The 21,160-nt window shown below is 36.5% G+C and overlaps 1 protein-coding gene across 3 annotated transcripts in view; it reads left to right on the plus strand.

The window, feature by feature from the left end:
- Positions 1-21,160, plus strand: part of PDE4D (phosphodiesterase 4D) — a 350,846-nt gene that overhangs the window by 234,228 nt on the left and 95,458 nt on the right. For all 3 annotated transcript variants that reach the window (XM_062512604.1, XM_062512605.1, XM_062512606.1), the window contains exon 2: positions 18,151-18,342. In XM_062512604.1, the coding sequence (XP_062368588.1) occupies positions 18,151-18,342 (192 nt within the window). The remainder of the gene's footprint in view (positions 1-18,150; positions 18,343-21,160) is intronic.

Here is a 21,160-nt window from a genome sequence, read left to right on the forward strand (position 1 = left end):
GTCTAGCTGTTTTTTGTTTTGTGTCTTGGATAGTGAACATTTTGGCTCCATCTTTATATCCTTTCATAATTCTCAGTTCTTCTCTTGTGCTTTAGAAAACAGACTTTTAAAATTCGAAATGTAATGTGTCCCTAGAATGCAGCTCATGATACACCAAAACCTGCATTTTAAGTATCCCAATACCTCCAAAGTTTCAGTATTACTGCAGTGTTGAGTGCCCTTTTCTTCAAATACTCTGTTATCTCTGAAAGACCGTCAGTGTACAAAGAGTTCACTAGATTGTTCTCTTCTCCCTCTCTTTAATATATTTAAGTCCTGACTGCATAGTTTTGTCTGCATTAAGTTGCTGACAGCCCAAAATATATTTCACAATAAAAGAAATCTGTGATTTAGACCCCAAAGACAGTAAAACTGTGTATCAGGCTATTACCACTGTTGTTATTACGGGAAATCCTGGTGATAGTAATCTTTCGTTTTTAGTCACACATAGAAGAAATCTGTCAAGAATCAAGGAGTAATTGGCACAGGGTGTGTGTGTATGGGGGGGGAATTACAGTATTCAAGCAGAAATATACACAGCATAAAGGGTCTTTTAAAAGTTAGAATACTTTTGAAAGGCATGAGAAGAGAATACATGAGTCAGAGCTCCAAAATGGGACCCCTTTGCTGATCATCAATGATAGGCACTACCATTGCATAATTACTTTTCAGAAGTTCAATCTATTCTGTGTAAGTTCTCAAGCAAACTGTTCAGGTACCCTTCATTTAATGAGCTGGAAAATGATGCTGACTAGCTCAGTGAAATTGAAACTGTGCCCTTTGCAGCCTAGTCTGTAAAAGCTTATTTTTTGATTTATCCTCTAGGGAACACTGGCCAAGCTAATCTCTGTTTTGGTTCTTGTTTTAGTGTCCCATTTGACATTAGTCAGGATATGATAGTTACCTCAGCGACATTTGCTCTGAACTCCATGCTGTTAAGGAAATTTCTATGCTTGCTTAGGTTTCAGTATGACCAAAATGACTGTTTAAGTTTGGTGCCATGTAGAACCCAGGGCATTTGAGAAAACATATTAAGTGACTCAGTTGATACTGGCACAGGCACTGTTTTTATGCTTGGTAACAGTATGATTAGTGACTTAATTGCTGACATATGTTTTCCATTCTTTAAGGGTCAGAGATGTGAGCTAGGAAAACATAGGAACCACTCTTTGAACTCCTAGTGGTGGCGTCAGCCTTCATAAACTCCTAACATTTACGGCAATTCAAATACCACAATTGCCTATTAAAATGATTTCTTCTCTTGCAACCATGATTCTGGTATCAGTGAGTTTGTAACTGGTGTTCTTGTGTTACAAACATGCACAAAGAGCTCTTCCCAATAAATCTGAATTTCACCTCTAAAAATCTGCATTTCCACAAAGCCGTAGAACCTTAGAATGGTTTGTGTTGGAAAGGACCTTGAGGATCATTTATCTGCAACCTCCTTTTCACGGGCAGAGACACCTTTCCTCTGCTAGGTCAGGTTACTGACAGTCCCATCCAGCACAGCCCTGAAGACTTCCAGGGATGAGGTGAACATACCAGGGTTTGGACCTTACTCATATTTATCAGCAGTGCCACAGTTTTTCTTTGATTCACAGATAGTAATTACATTTGCATTTTTGGCAAGCGGGATGTTCACAGCTGTGAAGCAATGTATTTTTCTCCTTGGAATATCCATCCTTGAAAAAGGCTGGAAATGAATAACTAGGAAATGACATTTTGTAAAGCCATCACAGCTTTTCATCTTGTCCAAACAGCTTTTCCACCACGGAAAGACTTCCCTCCCCCACAGTTTCTCCCCATGTTAGTACGATGACCGCACGATTTGTTACTGATATTGTGCATTTAAAACTTTCTAACAATCATTTACTTCAAAAGTAAAATATTATTTTGCATTCATGCCATTAGTATGACATATCATTACATGGGTTTAGATGGATGAGAGACATGCATTTTTCAGTTTCCAGTAGCTGTTCACAATGTTTTGCTTTATCACCTAAAACTGATTGATTTCCTAACCAGTAGTTAAGTTCTGATGGGCTCCTGTTACTAGAAATAGAAGTTCTGTATGATTCATTGTAACTGAAAGCAAAATACTGTATCTTTTTTTAATATTCAGATAGGCCAGCTGCTCTCTATATCTTCTCCATCTTCTCCTTTTTTCTATTTGAGGTATTGAGCATGGTAATATTTGGGCTTGTGCTTCAATATAAGATTTTATTTTAGTTTAAATACTTGTTGTCAAATGGAAATCCAGCATCACAAAATGAAGAAAGAGTTAGTTTTCAAGAACTTTCTAGCTGATTTCAAAAATGCTCAGAAGAGTCCACTGAAATAAAATAATAATAAAATTGCAATAATAATTGAAATTGCAGTTCAGCTGCTTTATCTAGAGAAGACAATCTAAGGGTAATCAGCTCTTGGAATGTACTTTTTCTCACTAGCACATCCCTTTTCTCCAATCTTTAATAAGAAGTATTGATAAATATAATTTTGTTTGCTGCAGATAGATATTTCCTAAAAGGATGAGCTTGCAGAGTAAGGATCCTTTGTTGTTTCTTCTCCCTTCTCCACACATCCAGACCATTCCCCTTTTGCCTGCTGTCCCTCCTTTTTAAGTGAATCTTGTAAAGGATTTTGCCATAAAAATCCTGGTGAATAATGATTTTTGAGAGCAAACTTCTGAACTTCTTTGACCTTGCTATCTCTGAACCAGCATCTGGTTTCAGAGTTACTTTCTAGTTCATTTGACATTAAATTAGCATCAGACACTGTATTCATTGATGGTAAATTAAAGGACCCATTTCCTGAAATTTAGCTTTTCAGAATCAGGTCTTGTGCAATATTTTTTATTGCAGGTGCTTGGAAAATAAATTAAATCCATTATCCCATAAAGGGTGGAATATAGAAACAATCACAGACATTTCTGCATAATGTAATAGTTCTTGAAGATTTAAATGGTACAAATATTCCCATAATTGTTTATTTCACTTTCTCAGGTGCCAGGGACTCGTATGAACTTTAATATTTGAAATATAAGCAAAAAATCTCTGTCTTCCCTCTCTACTTAAAATACTCATTGAGGAATTTATTTTGTTTTAATCAAACATTCAATTTCTCAAGCATGCTATTCCTGAAATTGTGCAAATCCATGAATATTCTGAAAATTTATGCTCACTAAATTGCACTTTTATGCTGAATTTCATTAGCAACAACTGTATTTACTTAATGCTACTTCATTCATCTATTAGAGAAGCCAGATAGAAATTAGTTTCTGTTTTTATTGCCTTAACTTTCAACAATCTTAGAAAAAGTACAAAGAATTAAACAGTGCACAAACTGCTATCTTTTTTAATAACCTGTTTTTCTCAGGCAGGTTCTCCTCAGTGGGCAAAAAGCCATAGCTGGGAGGGGTAAGAAAAGAATAGTGTGGGAAGATACTGATGAGGCTTCCTTAATGCAGAACTACAGGATACCCAGGAGGAGATATTTGCCCATGTGCTGTCCTGGCAGGGCTGTGTAGTAGGGCATTCTAAGCACATATTTAGCCACTGACAGGTTTTTCTCCTTTATACCTCAGTAATGTTTTATATGGTGAATTAATTGTCCTATTTTTTTTGGATTTTTTTTTTGTTTTTTTTAATATTATTCTGAAAAAAAAAAGCAAACAAACAAACAAAAAAACCCTCCACAAAATAAAGAAACCCCATTTAATTCAGTCTGAAAGGAGGATTCAGAATGGTTTTCTGTGTCTTATAGAAGTACAGCCTGTTTGGGGCAAAACATAAAACCACATTTTATAAGGTAATCAACTTCTCCCCTGAAGTGAAAAAGCTTTTCTTCTTTCTTTTCTAAACATTTTCCATAAAATTTCTTATAATAAATGTTTGGTAAAGGGTCTTTATTTTTTTGCTGTTGGTTTGTTTTGTTGCCTTTTATCTTCCTTATATTTTTTTCTCCATTATTCCCTTCTTTTACATGGAAATGTTACAGAAATACATGATCTAATGTCTTCTTCCATTCTATTTTCATGAAGGAGATCTTGAAAAACACATGTACCAGAACAAGTTAACAAGTTAGTCTTCTGTTCTTTCTATTTCTTCACATGTTTTCTACGAGGAAAACCAGCAAATTTTCTAAACTTCTCCTCTTCTCACCTATATATGCTTTTGATGCATCCTTAAAAGTAGTGTTTCTGATACTTCTACTGCTCACATTACTACTCCTGAACTCCTAAAACTCCTCATACTAAAATTAATTAGTGTTAATTTTAGGTAGTATGAAGATTTTTATTTGGTTTGTTTTGGTTGTTTTTAAGGATCAGAACTCTTGGCACTTTACAAAGTTTCCGTTTTGCAGGTAGGGAAATGTAAGCGCGAAGGGGGATGAAATGATTCAGTCAGGATGACTCATCCAGCGAGAGAACAGGTTTTTGTATCCTCTTATCCTCTTTTATTCCCACAAAAGAAGCAACTCTAACAAAGGATATCCTGATAGCCTGTCCCTCCTTCTGCTGCCTGGGCACCCCACTCCCATCTGCTTGAGGTTAGTCCTTGAGAGGCAGAGGGTGTGCATGACTTTTCCCTGGATGGTTGGTTAGGCAGGGTCTGCAGCTGGGCTGGGATGCTCATCCCAGCCCTGTGCACTCAGCCTGGCAGCGCTCCGGGAACGCGCGCTCGGGTTTGCTGAAAGGCACGGCTTGAAAAGTGGTTTTCATCCGGCAGAATTGTTAATTCTCCTGGGAATGCTTCGCAGGATGAAATAGCAAGATGCCAGGGGAAAATAGCTGAAGACGTTGTTCCAAAGGCAACAGTGTTACAGTGACTTTTTTTTTTTCATCTGTAAGGACTGGAGAGAGATAGTGGACTTTCTCCATGCTCTCTTGGACTGTGCATTTTGCAATATTTCCTGAGTGATATAATCACCTCCTTGGCGCCAGCAATTATGGCATGTCCTATCCCAATTTTAGTAATGACATCAGGATCAAGAAAATAGACTTTTGGAATCAAGTTGCCTAACAACTCTTTTTTGCACTGAGTCAAGTAAATCATGCACATTTTTTCTTGGTAACAGGAAATTTCTTTATACAAAAAATGCCCTTATGCATCAGATTTTTTTTTTTTTAACTTCTAAACATATGTCATGTTAATAATTTTATCCTAAGAAACTCTATAGTTCACTTGTTTTGATTTGTCCAGACTTTGCAATGATTTTGTTAGTTTAAACGTATATTTTTTGGGTGTTCAGGGAAGGGCTTGTGGAAAGGATGAGAAAAGGCAGCAAACTCTGTAACTACTGAGAAATTTTTTAGCCAGCCTTGATAGTTCTACAGATATTTCTTTGTGGTGCAAGGCTGAGTTGTAAATTTTAATATGTTTTGGTTTTGCTCTGTGAGAAGAATTTCACAGATTTTGTTTTGCAATACACAGTGATTTTTAACAGCTTTGGCTTGCCAGGTCACTCACATTTGTTTTTAAAAGTGTATTTTTTTCAGCTTCTCTTTCAGCTGACTACATATAATCTGCTTGTAGGTTTGTTTATGGGAAAAATGCCTTTCTACAAGCAATGTAAACTGGCATTTCTGTTACTACATTCCTTCACAGAGGAAGACTCATTTCTTTGATGAGGCATGCTTAGCTTAGCATTGTATGTGGCATCTGAAGACTGCAGCAACCAGTGTTAGAGGTTTTTCACTAATTTTTAGTTATTTTCTTAGTAGTCCTTGAACATTTTCAGACTTCTGTTCATTTTTGAATATTTTACCAACTGAGAGTTGTGAAATATGTATAGTAACTTTACACCTCATATTATTTTCCTTATTTTGTTACTAGTTAAAGTGCTATATTTGTAGCTCTGTGTGTTTTGTTTTGTCATGTTTGCTTTCAGAGTCCAACAGTCGTGCTCAATAGGGATCTTGCAGTGACTGGTCAAAATAGATGAAATAGGAGCACAAGAAACAAGAACATGCTTATATTAAAGTAGTAGTTAGTCAAAATGAGACTGTGAATGAAGTGTTCCAATGATCTTGAGGATGAGCATAAGATGAAGTTAATCAAACAAGCATTAAAATCAAAATGGAATGTGTTCTTCTTCATGTGAGTACTGACCATTAGAAGGCAAACCCGAAACACTGCCTTTGAAGTCTGAGATTTCTGATGGTCTGCCATTAACAGCTGTTGGTAGTGCTACAGTAGGCTGAAATAGAAAACTGGAGATAAGCAATAGTAAATGCCAGGTTCTTCAACATGTGCTCAAATGTATACACAATAATCTGAAAAGTCAAGCAGAAAAGCCAAGATTGCATTTGAATTTTGAAAATAGTCCCATGCATAAATAATTTTGTACTTCACCTATATAGTTCTATATTATTTTTACTTCAATGAATACTCAAAACAAATGCAAATTAATTCATGAGATATTCAGTATTTTATCATTTTCCTGCTTCTTATTATATGACCACATGCTTTATTGACAATCTGTTGTTCATATATATTGTACAAGCAGCTCTAATGCTTTTATTAACTTTTCTGTGCTGTTTACCTCTGTGACACTTTACTGCTTCTCACAGATGATTAAATTAATTTTCATATCACCCTTGTGATAGAAGGAATGGTTATCACCTTTACATAAGAGGTATTAAACCACAGAGATCAAAGTGAAAGTATTACCTAACTCAAACATTCAAAATGCAGTGTCTAGTACTTTGGTTTTTTGATATCCTTGGCATGGAATGACTCTTGTATTCAGAGCATTGCTTGAATGAAATGGTGAGCAAATGATGAGGGGCTGGGTTACAAGGGAGATGTAGCACTTCTACTTGTTTCTCCTTACCCTTTTCCATTAGCATTCACTTTTAGCAGTCCTAGATAGAGAATAGTGGATCTGATGGACCTTTGATCCATCCTGAGCAGTAGCTGCTCAGACATTCTGAGGCAATCTGTGTTTGTGAGTGCTGATGGCTTAAACCAATACATGGATACCTCAAGAATGAAAAACACTTAACTAGCAATGCATGATAAAATTGGTGTGACTGGTTCATTATCAGGGACTTTGCAGCTTGAGCAAATATTATTTCTAGTTCCTGATGAAAAAATCACTCTTCCTTCTCAATAGCCCTTTAATCAGTACCTATCTTCTGCAGGGAACAGTAAAAAAAAGCCCCCCCACCAACAGGGGCTTTTTCCTCAGAGTCCTCTGGGACTCTGAGCAAGACAGAAAATTTTTAAAATATACTACAGTAACACTTCAGATTTTTTTCAATAATGCTAATATATCAGGCGACAGACTTAAGCTTGGCCTATACTTACAACATTTTGAAATTTATGTAGAGGTTCACAGAGTAAGTAAAAAGACCCAACATTTTGTAGACACTTGGCTAAACCCTACTTTGTGAAGCAAAATATGAGTCACTAGAAAATCTCAGAAAACAGTGTCTAGAATGTCTTAAATACAAAAAAAATAGTTTTTTCTCTTCCACTTTGTATAAATAGTTTTTTCTCTTCCTCTTTCCCTCTAAAAAACTTAGAAGGAAAATTGCAGTACGCAACTTAGTAAATTAGCAACAAGAAAATGCAGTCCTGTAATGTGGAACATCAGGCAGCCCTCCTAGGAACTGCTATTAGGCATTAGGTAATAATATATTTAAAGTTAAAGTAATGTCTTAAAAATCAGGAAAAACAAGACCCAAATGATTAATTATTGCAGATTATAATTTGCTTTGAACTAGTGACATTAATTATCTTTGACATTACATGCACTCAGTAAATGCGTTCAGGGTCTAACACCAGCGTGAGTATACGTAAGATAATTCATCTTTTGCAATGTTCCCAGGCCATGTGAAGGGGCCTGGCCCAATATTACCTATGCTGTGGCTGGAAGGGAAAGAGAACTTCCCTGGGGTTTGTTTGTTTGTTTGTTTGTTCATTTTAAAATGTGAATCTCAGGGAGTTGTGTTTATAAGGTAACAACACAGTATAATTCATCTCGACAGTCTTCCAAGGTTAGCTCCTGAGCTTGTTTCCCTTTAAATGTTGCTTGGACATGGCAAAGAACTTCCAGAACTCAAATCACTACATACATCTTGATACATTTAGTAGAAGTCTAGGGAAGAGAAAATGACAAAAAATCTATCATATTTGGTAAATACAAAAATACAGTATAAAATAGAAATAATTCAATATAAACATTAGAAACTTTAAAAAATAAAAAGAAAAAAAAAATCCAATACCCAGAATCTAAAGAACTGAAATGAACTGAAATGGAAAGGATGAAAGAATGTTTCTAAACTGAAGTAGAAAAAATTTAGAACTCTGAAGGTTTTAGTACCTTGAGATTTCACCCATTATAAAATACATAACTTGCTTTCAGTGATAATTCCTGTTAACATATCCCAACACAAAATCTTGTGGAAGTAGAATTCAGTTGTGATTTATTGCCACCAATTGCTTATTGCAATGAGAGGAATGCTACAATGGTGTGAGAAAAAAAAAACATAAGCTTCCCGTCAAATATAATTATGTGTCCTTTACCTAGAGCTTTCATTGCCATGGGAAATCTAGAGCCATACCTAAAGAAACAACTGAAATTTCTTATCCAGCTCTCTCCTGTCCACCCTTCTCTGAAGCTGGCCTTGATTTCATGTTGATATTTATGTGCACATTTTACTGGTGAAACAAATCATCTTCTATGTTCAAGATCCCTATAATTTGGACTTTAGAGCTTCTTCCTTTTGGACCTTTCTATCCACAGCCTTTATCCATTTCCTTCAATGCACAGTTTTTGAAGAAAGTGTTGCTTAAGGTCAGTTGTGCAAAGATTTAATAATTATGAGCTAAGTGATGGTGAGGATTGCGGATCCTCTTGTTCATGATGATCACACCTCCTGGCTCACTGAATCTCTTTCTAAGAACGATCTGGGCCTGTTTGAATGAGTCCAGAGGAGGCTGTGAAGATCAGAGGGCTGGAGCACCTCTTCTAGGGGACCAGGCTGAGAGAGCGGAGCCTGTTCAGCCTGGAGAAGAGAAGGGAGACTTAGAACAACTGGGAGACATTAGAACATCTTCCAGTACCTGAAGGGGGCCTAAAAGAATTCTGAAGAGAGACATTTTACAAGAGAATGTAGCGACAGAGACAAGGTAGTAGGTTTAACACGAAGAAGGATAAGTTTAGAAAATGTTAGAAAGAAATTACTCGTTGTGAGGATGGTAAGCCTCTGGAACAGGCTGCCCAGAAATGTTGTGAATGCTTCATCCCTGGAAGTGTTCAAGGCTAGGTTGGATGGAGATTTAAGAAACCTGATCTGGTGGAGGGTGTACTCCTGGTCATGGCAACTGGGTTGAAGCAAGATACTGGGGTTTTTTTGCCCCTTCCAAACCAAACCAGTCTATGATTCTATCATTCTATGCTGTATTTTCTGGTATGGAGAGTAGCATGGAGTAACCATGAGTGCTTAGTCCTGCCACCCTTTTGTCACAGCTACTCTTTGCAAAAGATCTTATCACCATGGGGGCTGTATATGACAGTGCTTCAGAAAGACATGTTTTGCTGGGTAGCTTTGTAATGCATTCATGTTATCCCTTGGAATATTTTTACCTATTTTATGGTCTCTGTGTTTTCATCAGTACTGTAGGGTATTGATTTAAATCGAATAGGTCTGGGAAACTACCTCTTCACCTACATGCTTGCTTTATCACACCAGTAATTAATAAAGAATATATAAGCAATTTAATTACTTTTGATAAAAAATGGATTGGCAGCCAAATGGATTAACAGCAAGGGGAGACTGAGTTCTTTCAGTGTTTTGAATTTTCCTTCTCTGGCACAAGTTTTTTGTCAACCATGCTAATATCTTAGGAAATCTGCATTTTAACTAGGATTAGGAAATATATTTGGTGGATGCTTTGCATATTTTTAAACAGTGAGAAATAAATATTTTTATATACTTTGAAATTTTATTCTACTACATTTAAAATAGGAGAAAATTAACGGCACTGTGTATTATTGTAAATTCATGCCATATGGTTACACTTAGTGCAAGGTGTTTGTGTATGCCAGCATCCAAATACTGCTCAGACAGTAGAGGTACAGAAAAGACTTAGTATAGTTGGATCAAAACTCACCCTGGAAAGAAAGACAGTTTTTCTTGAACTTCTTGAAGAAACTATGTAAAGTGATTTTTTAAAAATATTTGAAGGTTGCTCAGTATTTATGCCATCCAGAGGAGCCTAAAATGGCTCAAGAATTGCATACATGGGAATCTTTTGAAATTTAGTAAGACCAAGTGCAAGGTACTGGACTTGGGTGAGGGTAACACCTGAGGGAATGAACAGATCTAGAATAGCTCCAGGAAGAAGGACTTCTGAGGCTGGACATGACCCAGCCATGGGCACTCCCAGCCCAGAGAGCCAAAGGTGTGCTGGGCTGCATCCAGAGCAGTGTGGGCAGCAGGGCAGGGAGGGGATTCTGCCCCTCTGCTCTGCTCTGCTGAGACCCCACCTGCAGTGCTGCACCCAGCTCTGGGGTCCCAGCACAGGAAGGATGTGGAACTGCTGGAGAAAGTTCAGAGGAGGCCACAAAGATGATCAGAGGGATAGAGAACCTCATATATCCTAATAGGAATTAGGTTTGTACAGTCCCGAAAAGAGAGAGCTTTGGGGAGACCTAATAGCAGTTTTCAAGTACCCAAAGGGAATTTACAGGAAGGACAGAGAGATACTATTCACAAGAGCATGTAGTGACAGGACAAGAGGGAATGGTTTCAAAGTGAGAGAAAATAGGTTTGGATTAAATATTAGGGAGAAATTCTTTACTATGAGGGTGGTGAGGCACTGGAATAGTTTGGAAACTTGTGGAGACTCCATTCCTGGGGATCATAGAATCATAAACCCAGAGGATTATGGTATGATTTATGTGAATAGTGACAGATAGACTGTAATCAAATAATGACAGTAATAAAGTGGAAAACCATCAGTCCAGCTGAGACTGCACTCCTAGAAATGTAACTGAAGTGTACCTGCAGCAATGGCATGTGAGGGTGGCAGAGACCAGCAGGCTTATTGTGTACTTGGAGCACCCCAGGGCTTGTTGCCTAGTCTTTCTCATGTCTGGATCAAGTGGTTCTGTTTTTCAATATTCTTTTTCTCAGATTGCCCAAAATTCTTCTAATTCTTCAATATTTTCTGCAGATTTTCTCATTCAGATCTTAAGCTGCCATAGATTTTAGCAGAAACACTGGGAAAAAGAGTTACTGTCTCAGTGGCTTTTTTTGTTGTCTAATGTAGGAATATTAGTCCCATTAGGTCTATTAGATCAGAAGAACCATACAAAGTGACTTAAATGTACTAAAGGCATGAACAGATTACTGCATTTCTTGGAAATTATTTTTCATTTAATTTCTCTTTGTTTGAATTGTTATACTAAAATAAAACAACTATTTCAGCTTCAAAGAAACATCAAAACATCAAATCCATGTGAAAGGATATGGAATCTGGCATTCTATTTGAACATCACATTAGTAGAAAGACATTCACTCAAAGATCAAGTTTAGAGAATTAAACTTGCCAGGTGAGGGATTATATTCTCTCTGAGAAAAAAAAAAAAAAAAAAGGAATAACAAAGGGAATCCAGTATGGCTAAGCACAACAGGCAATTTGATTTAATAGATGCCTCTAAAAAGTGCATCATGCCAAACAGATAGACCACTGAGATATAATTAAGAATAATGTGGTGACAGTGTGGAAAGCACATCTTCAGTTGAGTACCAGGAAACTGTTCAAAGCTGAAGTACCAAAGAAATTGAATAGTCATCACAGGAAACTCCTTGCTTGGAAACTTCATAGCAAAACATGAAGTACTTTGTTGCGAGAGGTTGGATTTCCTGAGATGCTTGATAGAAAAACATGACACAGAAGGTAAATAGATGGACTTCTTTTCTTAACATGTTTGAGTTGACCAGTTTTTACAAACCAGTCTGCTTCACTGTTTTTTTTTTTTTCTGTCCTACACATCTTCTCTTTGTCTGTTTCCTGGGCTTTCATATGAAGTCTTCTAATTTTAGACCTAATATTAAGCCTTCTACACTCAAAAGTTACTAAAAACAATTATGCCAAGAGCAAAAGCCAAGTTCTACTGCTAAATAAAAATCACAAATGTCACATTTTATTCTTTTGCTTGGAATTTTGATACTGGAAAATTTATCCACACCACTTCTAAATACGGAGTTTATCATAAGGCTTGCTTTCTGAATCACTGAACTGAAAATTCAAACCCACAACCAGATAGCTGGCTTGAATTCTACAGTGGTACATGAAAATTCAGATTTAGATCACATGTTCCTTTTAATATAATTTGGTTACAATTGACTGGAAATATTCTAAGTGATGAAAGGCAAAAAATTTTCTTAATTTTGCTCCAATATATAAGTTCACATTTAACTTTTTTTTCTTCAAATGTAGAGAGTAAGTATTATATTCCTTCTAAAATACCAATACAAATGTTTCTCTTTTTCTTACCTCATTTTACTGAGGGATTTTTGGTTTTGTTTTGATTTTTGGTTTTGTTTTTATTTGTGGGTTAGTTGGAGTTTTTTTTACTAGTCTTGGGGGAAAAGACAGAGCAGAAAACCAGATGTGGACTCTTCTGCCAGTGGACTCACTGTCAGTAAGGAAACATTTTGAAAGGTCTCAAACAAAGACTTAGCCTGCTATTCAATTATATAAATCCACCAATTTAGTTTTACTTGATTTTTTTCTGATGCTGCAGGTTAGACTATTCAACAACTAAAATCTTCTGGGAACGTATGGCAGGAGCAGGCTAGTGACAACTTATTTCTTTATGATAAAGAAAATTCTAGTTTCATCTCTCACTTGGGGATAACTTTGCCTGACAAAAAAAAAGGGACACCCAAATCAGCTGCTGTCACAATTTAATCCTTAGCTTATTAATAAGCTACAAAAAGCCCAAGTGAAATCACAAAGACCTACCAAGGGATCTTAGATACAGGTATGCTTTGGACTTTATCTACAATCCTCCATGGTGCATGCCATCAGCTTTGGTGACCCACTGCTTATTTAAATCTGAAGCAATTTAAGCAATGAATTCAGATTCTGCTGTTGAAGGCAATATCCAATCCTTCCATTTCTCCAGTTGCTAAGGCCTCCTTCCCCAGAGATGGGCTCCTGTCCTGGGGCAAATACAATAAATAGTTTACCCTTTCCTTAGAACCTTATAATTTTATTACCTTGCTTTTACTGTAAATTGGATCCTTCTCAAAAGGAGTTGCTGCAGGGCAGGTCTTCTGTGATAATTTCAGTGAATTACAGCTGCTATACCAAATGCACCTATTTTGTGCGATACTGGCATTGTGCTACCAGGTGAAAAAACAGGACATGACTTCTTGGAAGTGAGGATATTGAGATGTGTATATAGGTCATAGCACAGATGGCTGGAGAGATTGCTTGACACTAGTACAATTGACTCCTTTGATGGTGGAAAAATATTGCTCCTCTAGAACTTGCCTGTCCCTTTGTAATGCTAAAGATGGCCTTAAAAGATAAGATATTCCCAAGAGGTTCAATTATTTTGGCTCTCCCTCCCTGTAATTTCCAAGATAAGATGAAAGTGGGAAGACACTAAAAGTGGAATAGCAGGAGCATAATTTGCATTCTTAAAAAGTCTAGTAGGTTCTTCATTTTAGGGTGGAATTTCCTTCTCTCTCCTACTATTGTGTATTTCTCTAAAAATTAAAAACACACAAATACTAAAGAAAATAAACCCCCCCAAATGCTGCAGGATTAGTGCTAAATTCTCAGTACTAAGGAAAACCCGCTAAGATTTTCAAGCAGGCTTAATTACAAACTCTCGGGTATAGTGATGATGATGCCATTATTACTTATGCAGCTGAAGTCTATATTTTATATACAGGCCTCCACATTTCTCCTTTTAGCAGCCTTGCAGAGAGTAGGAAACCATTTTTTAGGGACTCAAAAGTCCACAGTTTCTTTCAATATGCAAAGAAGCTGTGCAGTCATTAACAATGAAGAAGTGCTGCTACACAGAGTCCTAGTATTGTCTTAAGCAAATCTCTAATAATCTTCCTAAAGTTTGCTTGTAGTGTTATTTGTATTTGTTTTATTAGGAGCACAGGGAAGATCAGCCATGAATGTTTACAAATCACTCAGTTTTGTCCCCATCTTAGTACAGACCCTGGATGATAGAAAGTGGGTAAAAAATACAAACAAGATGAATGGCCAAACAAGGAAAAAACGCTGAATTTCATCTCATGTCAAGTTTGTCAGCATTGAGCACTGAATAAGGCAGGCTCTAAAGCTATCTTTAAAATGCTTTGTCAAAACGCAGACTCAAAAGTTGCTGAATTATCATTTACTTTTCAGGGCTTTGGCATCTCCAGAGTTGCAGCAAAGCTCTTTGAATATATAAAATTCTGTGATGTCTGTGCCAAGTGCTCCTGTCACCAAAGGCAGTTGCATGCATTATGTGAAGTGCCCAGAGCTGGCTGCAGAGCAATGGTGTAAAATTCTGTCTTTAAATTGCCACTTACTGCCTGTGAAATGAAAGAAAAAGTTTGCCCTCTTCTGTAACAACTTCCATGAAGATGTTGTTGTGTTTCTCTGTTCTTTCTAATTCACAGCATATTCTTGCTGTGGCTTAAACTAACTGGGAGTGAGAAGACAGATATGAAACAAACACAGCTGATGTTTTCCAATTTCTGTTCAGACAAGTTAAAGAGCCTATCCTACCTTGTGTCTTAAACCTTTTATTTTTTTCAGCATATGCAACAACAAAGAGCAAAGGACTGGCGTGAAAATGTTCAATTCCCCATTCTGAGTCTCCCTTCTTCTGATACAGTGTAGTCAAAAGTACAGTTTCTTAAAAATTAGACTTTTGATTCAGACAAAGAAACAATGGATATGATTTTCATTGTAATAACTCTTGATTTAGAGTTCTACAAGCTTTTTTACCTGAAAGTGTTGGCAAATGTCTCAGAAAGATCTAAATAAAACCCTTAACTACTATATCATCTCAGAATATTTTTAATATAAACATAGGATTCTGAAAAATAGTTCTGTATTCACACTCCCTTTGACTGTAGAACTGAACAATTTTTTTCTTGACGCATACTTTCCGAAAAGATATTTTCTTGGAACAGCACGAGGCAAATCCAGCTGATGTATTTGAATCCTATTTTTTACTTTTTACACCCATCTAGTGGTCACAACGCAGTACAACAGGATAAAATTTCTGTCGCGACAGCAATGTCTCGCACAATTTGTGGTTGGTTACCTGGTTATGCAAAACAAAGAGCCTCTCCCAGCTGGTGAAACTGCAGTTCCAACTAACAGATATCTAAATTTTGAAAATTCACTATGTTACCATCTGACAGTGAAATTATTTGTAGAAGTCTGCCTTAGTTTCTGACTGGACAAATTAAGACTGGCAATGTAATATTCATATGATGTCCACAAAAGGGGGATGAAGAAAATAAAACAAAGCTGCGAATAAAACCATATTAATTTGATTCAAATAAGTAGTTCTGATTCACTTGACTAATTAAGTCCACTGTTAAAGAAATAAATTTAATATCAACTCTTTATTCAAAATTCTCATACTGTGAGAGGGACTTACATTAATCTTAATTTATTTATATCCAGCTTTTAACTTTTGTTTTAAACTTCCCAGGCAAGTTTATATATATTTGAAATGATACTGCCTTTTCAGAAATTAGTCTCACTGAGAACGATCTTCTGTTTTATCTTAAAATTGCAGGAATTATACTCCTGCCCTCAATAGAAAAACAAAATATACAGACTATGTATTGATTAGGAGCCTGTGTTTTCTTTAAGCTGTTTAAAGGGGAAAAAAGTTGTTCAGGCAATTAAATATAAATGTTAGGAAATTTGGATACGATGAGCTAAATCCTTCATTAGTATTGTGATTATTTTGTGCTCCTGCAATGCTTCAAAATTCAAGCTAAAAAGATAATGATTAATAACAGATAATAATAGTCATACTAGTAACAATGGTAATGTGGTTATGAACTAATGACAATACAAGCTGCAAAGGACATATTACTGTAGCATTCCTGGTATTTTGACCTTTCCAACACATTCTCAAATACTTTTTGTGGGCAGATCTCACAGTCATCACAAAGATGCAAAAATAGGGAAGATGAAAGGCAGAGAGGAGCTCTCTACAGTCTGAGATCACCTAGAGGGCTGGTGGCACAAGTCTCATTTGGTGTCTTTTGGTTTAAGCTTTCTTAGTTTGAGGTTGATAAAGCAGTAGACATTTAAAGACACAGAAGAAAATATACAGGCATAATCAAATTAAATCAGACCTGGGAAGAAGTTTATGTGTTTGGCTTTACTAAAGGTGATTGTTCTGAAATCTGCAGAGAAAAGAGAATTAAATTACTATGCTCTCTTCTGAGGTTTTAAAATAATATTTTCTGCATATATTTTTTAAAAAAGTGAAACAAACAAACCAACTGCATTTGCTTTTCTATGTTCAAATTGTAAGTGGGTGAATACAAAGCAAATAGTCTGAATGTGACAGTAAGCTTGCAATTCCAGAAATAAGTGCAGAGTAAAAAATAAACAATGAAATAAATCATGAAGCAAGAATCTATTTTTTGCCAGGCAGTGTGTATCTGTGTCAAAATAAGCAGTATATGTTTCTTTGATTAGTTCATTTAGAAGAGGAAAATAAGGCATGGGAATGCAGTTACTTCACCAAAGGATTGAAGTAGCAACCTCACTGGAACCTCAGGTTAATGGGAAGTAAAACAAGCTGGCGCAGTGTAGCATGTACCCGCCATGATGCTTGTGCTAGGCCAAAGTCTAATCAACAGCTGACTTGCACTTCTTTTCTGCTGTCATTAGCTGCTGAAAACCTGTGGGTGTCCATCAAATGAATGCAATTTTCAAAATGAGTACTTTATATGGGTTCAGCAAAAATGCGTAATATGGTGCTTATCTATGCTTAAAAAGTCATGCGAAAGATCCTCTGTTCATCCCTCATTTCTGAATGCTTTAGCAGTGTTATTTTTGTCCCCATTAGTATGGCAAATGAGTCTAGAGACCTAGTCTTGCTAATCCACACATTTCTAACCTCTCAGATTGCATACCGCAAGACATTCCAACATGAAGCCACACGCTGCAAAAAGCCTCCATACAGTAGCAAATGCAGCTGTTCAACACAGGTTGCCATGAGCACCATCTCAGCACCACCCACCCTGTTCCAGTGTTTAATTGTTTGCAGACTCCTGTTCAAGGTCTTTGCACCGATTTTCCCTTTGTGGAAACATTGCCATCTATGTAAAACAGGATCTACTCTCTCCTCTTTCTGTTCCCTCGTCCTTCAGCCTTTCATGCGAAAAGTGTTCTCTAGGAATGACAAGCCTCTTTACCACTCTTTATACCACACACAGCAACCAGGTGCTGAATCTAAACTGCGTGGTTCAAAGACACAAATGGCTACAGAGGTTGTGCTGCTTGGCCTTTAACAAAGGACTCACTGCTTCCATCTTTTTGTAAAATAGCAAATCTAATGCAGGAAGATGTGCTCAAGTACACACATATGCCTCAATGCCACCCCAGCTGTTTGTTTACTGGTGCAAGATAAAGCATGTACTTGAAATATTTTTGTAGTAACAAAATATTAGGATTGTGAACTCAGTAAGTAAAAAGCCCTCAGCTGCCTTAGCAGTGGGGGACAGGACAATTGGTGTCTAGCTCAGGAGAGATGGGACCTGAAGAAGTAAATCATGGAACATCATGCTCCCTCTGGTATAGAGGTCATACATACTCTACATTTAGAGAAGTATAAAACTTCCTGTATTTCTAATAGCATGGAATTTTTCTCTGCTAATTTTCTTTCCCTTCAGACTTAGAGGTTTTTTTTGTTTATCAGTAATTTTAAAGTATTTCTCTTGTGTGACTTGTGTTTTTTGGTAGCTGTGGATGTGCTCTGGTCTTTATTTCCCCATTAATTTCAAGAAGCAATTAGCTGTGATAATTTGTCAGAAGGGTGTTTATTAAATTTTAAAATTCTTATGTCAATAGCATAAAAATTATTCTCTTCTTTTTGCAGTTTCGATGTAGACAATGGCACATCATCAGGACGAAGTCCCTTGGACCCCATGACAAGCCCTGGGTCAGGGCTAATTCTTCAGGCAAATTTTGTCCACAGTCAGCGTAGGGAGTCTTTCCTTTACCGGTCAGACAGTGATTATGATCTGTCTCCAAAGTCCATGTCCAGGAATTCCTCCATTGCCAGTGATATGTAAGTACCTTATAAAATACTCTAAATTTATAATTTGTCCAATATCAAGATTTTTGCAGCCACAAGAATTTTTTTGTAAAAATCACACTGTAATTACTTATGCTGGTTAAGTATTGGAAAACTGTTTATTTCTTTAATGAAGATTATACTTGTTCCTGCAGCTTTTTGAAGGATATCATGAGAGTGTACTTGACATGTTTATACACTCTATTAGCTTTGACAGAATAATGATAGTCAATACTGGTGTACTAAAACACTAAGGAGAACTATTTTTTGGCCCTTAAGGTATTTTCAAGAGAAACAATACAAACTCAATTTATGCTTCATCATGATTTTAAGAAATAGATTTCATTTATTTACAACTGGGGTCATTTAGGCTTTTAGAAAAAAGATTTACCAGCTGGCAGAAAATAATGTAATTGAGAGAGAAAAAAATATTTCAAATACCCTAACTACAGGACAAAATTCTTATAAAAGACCTTTTTAAGCTTATTCTGTCCTCTCACACTATTCTGTGAAATATGTATTTTCTGCAAGTAAGCCATACTTTTTAAGTATGTGTGGACCCCAGGTCCCATGTGTAGTGGAAGTCAGATGCAAATCTCTATCTCTTTGTAAGATGCCAAAAATATTTAAATGTTTTATCTTCTAGTCCCTTCTAAGTAAGAGCAATTAATAACCCTTTTTTGTTTGATTGGGCTTTTTTTTCCCCTGCATGGCTCCAAATTTTATGGCCAAATTGGTGTTTATGGTCCATATATATATATATATATATATATATATATATAATAAAGGATCAGGTTTGTCAGAATACTATAGTGAATGCTGTATTTTAATGAGGCAAAGACAAATAGGTATCACCTTTAAATCGTCAGAGTAAGCACAAAGAAAGGGCTTTCATAATAATGAGTGAAATTAGAGCTAATATTTAACTTGAAGTCATAAATGAACACTCCTACCTTTTTCAGTTTATATAAATTTTAGAACTGATATTTTGTTTAATTATAGCTCTTTTTCTATGTAGAGTGTCAAGGTAAGAAAAGTTCCTGACTTTAGAGAGGGTTAGTATAAGGTCTATGACTCAGTTAAGATCTGTAGTTTGAAATACTCAGTAAGCTTTGTGCCAAGCGTGACCAGTTTTTGTTGAGACAAAATGGGTTAGAACAAGAGCAATTAATCTTGCTTTGTTATTTAAAAAAAGCAGTTTTCTTGGGAATAGTACACCCCTTTCCAGAAAATCTACCTCTGAGAGATATTTGTTTTTTAGAGGTAGAAGATTCAAGCTTTTAGTATGGCACCTGTACCAGGATAACATTTGTAAAGATTTTTACATTCAGGACGACAATCCAGCTGACTGCATTGCTTAGATGAGTCATTTCAATGAAAAATTCAATTAGTGCTCCATCCTTGAACTCATAATCCACTTAATTTCCTAGAATTTTGGGTAATATTTCAGCACATGGCAATAAACTGGATAAACAATATAATTACTGAAACAGCACATATTTTTGCCCTTTTTTCCCTCTCTATTCTTCTCTTCAAATTTTTCTGAAAACACATTTACATCTAAAATGTATTTAAAAGCAGCTGAGTATAAGAAAGGAAAAGCACATAAAATAGAGTGGGGGTCAGTAACAATGTTTCAGTTATCCCTTGGAAGAAATAACATGTTTTTTGAGAATTATAAAGGCAGGACATGGAGATTATATAAAGAGATTAGGAAAAACTACTAAAGTTTATGAACTGGAGAGGTGAATAGTTTAGACAGGAAGATGCAAGGTCCAAGGCAGATGAGCACACAGGTGTGTTGTGATGCATCTCTCTGGGATTTCCAGCAGACATAAGGATGCACAAGAGAAAAAAGAAGTAACTGAGCGAGGCTGTGAGACAATATGAGGAATTATAGTTCAGGATCTGTGATGAAAGACAGGAAAGCAAGTTTAAAGGGAAGGAGAATAAAAAAGGGAAACAAATAAAAAAAAAACTAAACAAAAAAACCTAAACAAAAACAAACAGAGAAAAAAGGGAGTAGTATCTAGATGAAAGATGTGCAAAATCATTATTGGAAAAACTGTCAGGCCTATATTTGAAGACATTAGTGAAGCAGAGAGCTGTGTGGATGTCTTGCTGAGGTAGCCTGATTGCTTAATGATGACTTGTTTGAACTGCAGTGGCTGCCCAGAACTTGCAAATGCAGGAAGAGGTAGAAGAGATAACACTTTTTATGACCTTCTTGTTAAGGGATCACTGCCCTGGTTAATGGAGCAAGAGATCAAATTAGTAGAGAAATTCTGTTCTAGCAAAACTCAGGTCTCTAATCAGGTTAAAAAAATAGGTTCCTAGAAAAAAAAGCCAGTAAGTTGTCCACTGCTGCATCACAGCCCATGTTTTATGCCACTCTGAAGGGTGAAAACATCTATACCCTGTGATTCAGAAAAAGTAGACCAGAGGACAGCAATCTAGACCAGAGGACCAAGGCATTCTCAGTGCAGAAGTCTGTCCAAGCTCCACTGTGTCTTCTGAGTGTAAGGAGACATTTTCTGACCTCTCATTTAAGTCTGTTCTACCATTTCCACAAGCTCTTAGAACACAGCTCAGACCTGGCATCCTGGTCTTCTCAGAACTTGCCCAACTAAACCTCACTCATAAAAAAGCAGCTGCTGGGGGCGTTTTACAGCCTTCTTTAGAGAAGGTCAGCATTGTTTTCTCCATCAGTTTATCATTATAAGCTCCAACTAGTATTATTTAAAAAAACTGCTGATTTCTATTAAAACTTGCTTGCATGTGTTAAAGGATCAGAACCCAGACAAGGAACACT

Source organism: Cinclus cinclus, chromosome Z (genome assembly GCF_963662255.1).
Source record: "Cinclus cinclus chromosome Z, bCinCin1.1, whole genome shotgun sequence".
NCBI lineage: Eukaryota > Metazoa > Chordata > Aves > Passeriformes > Cinclidae > Cinclus > Cinclus cinclus.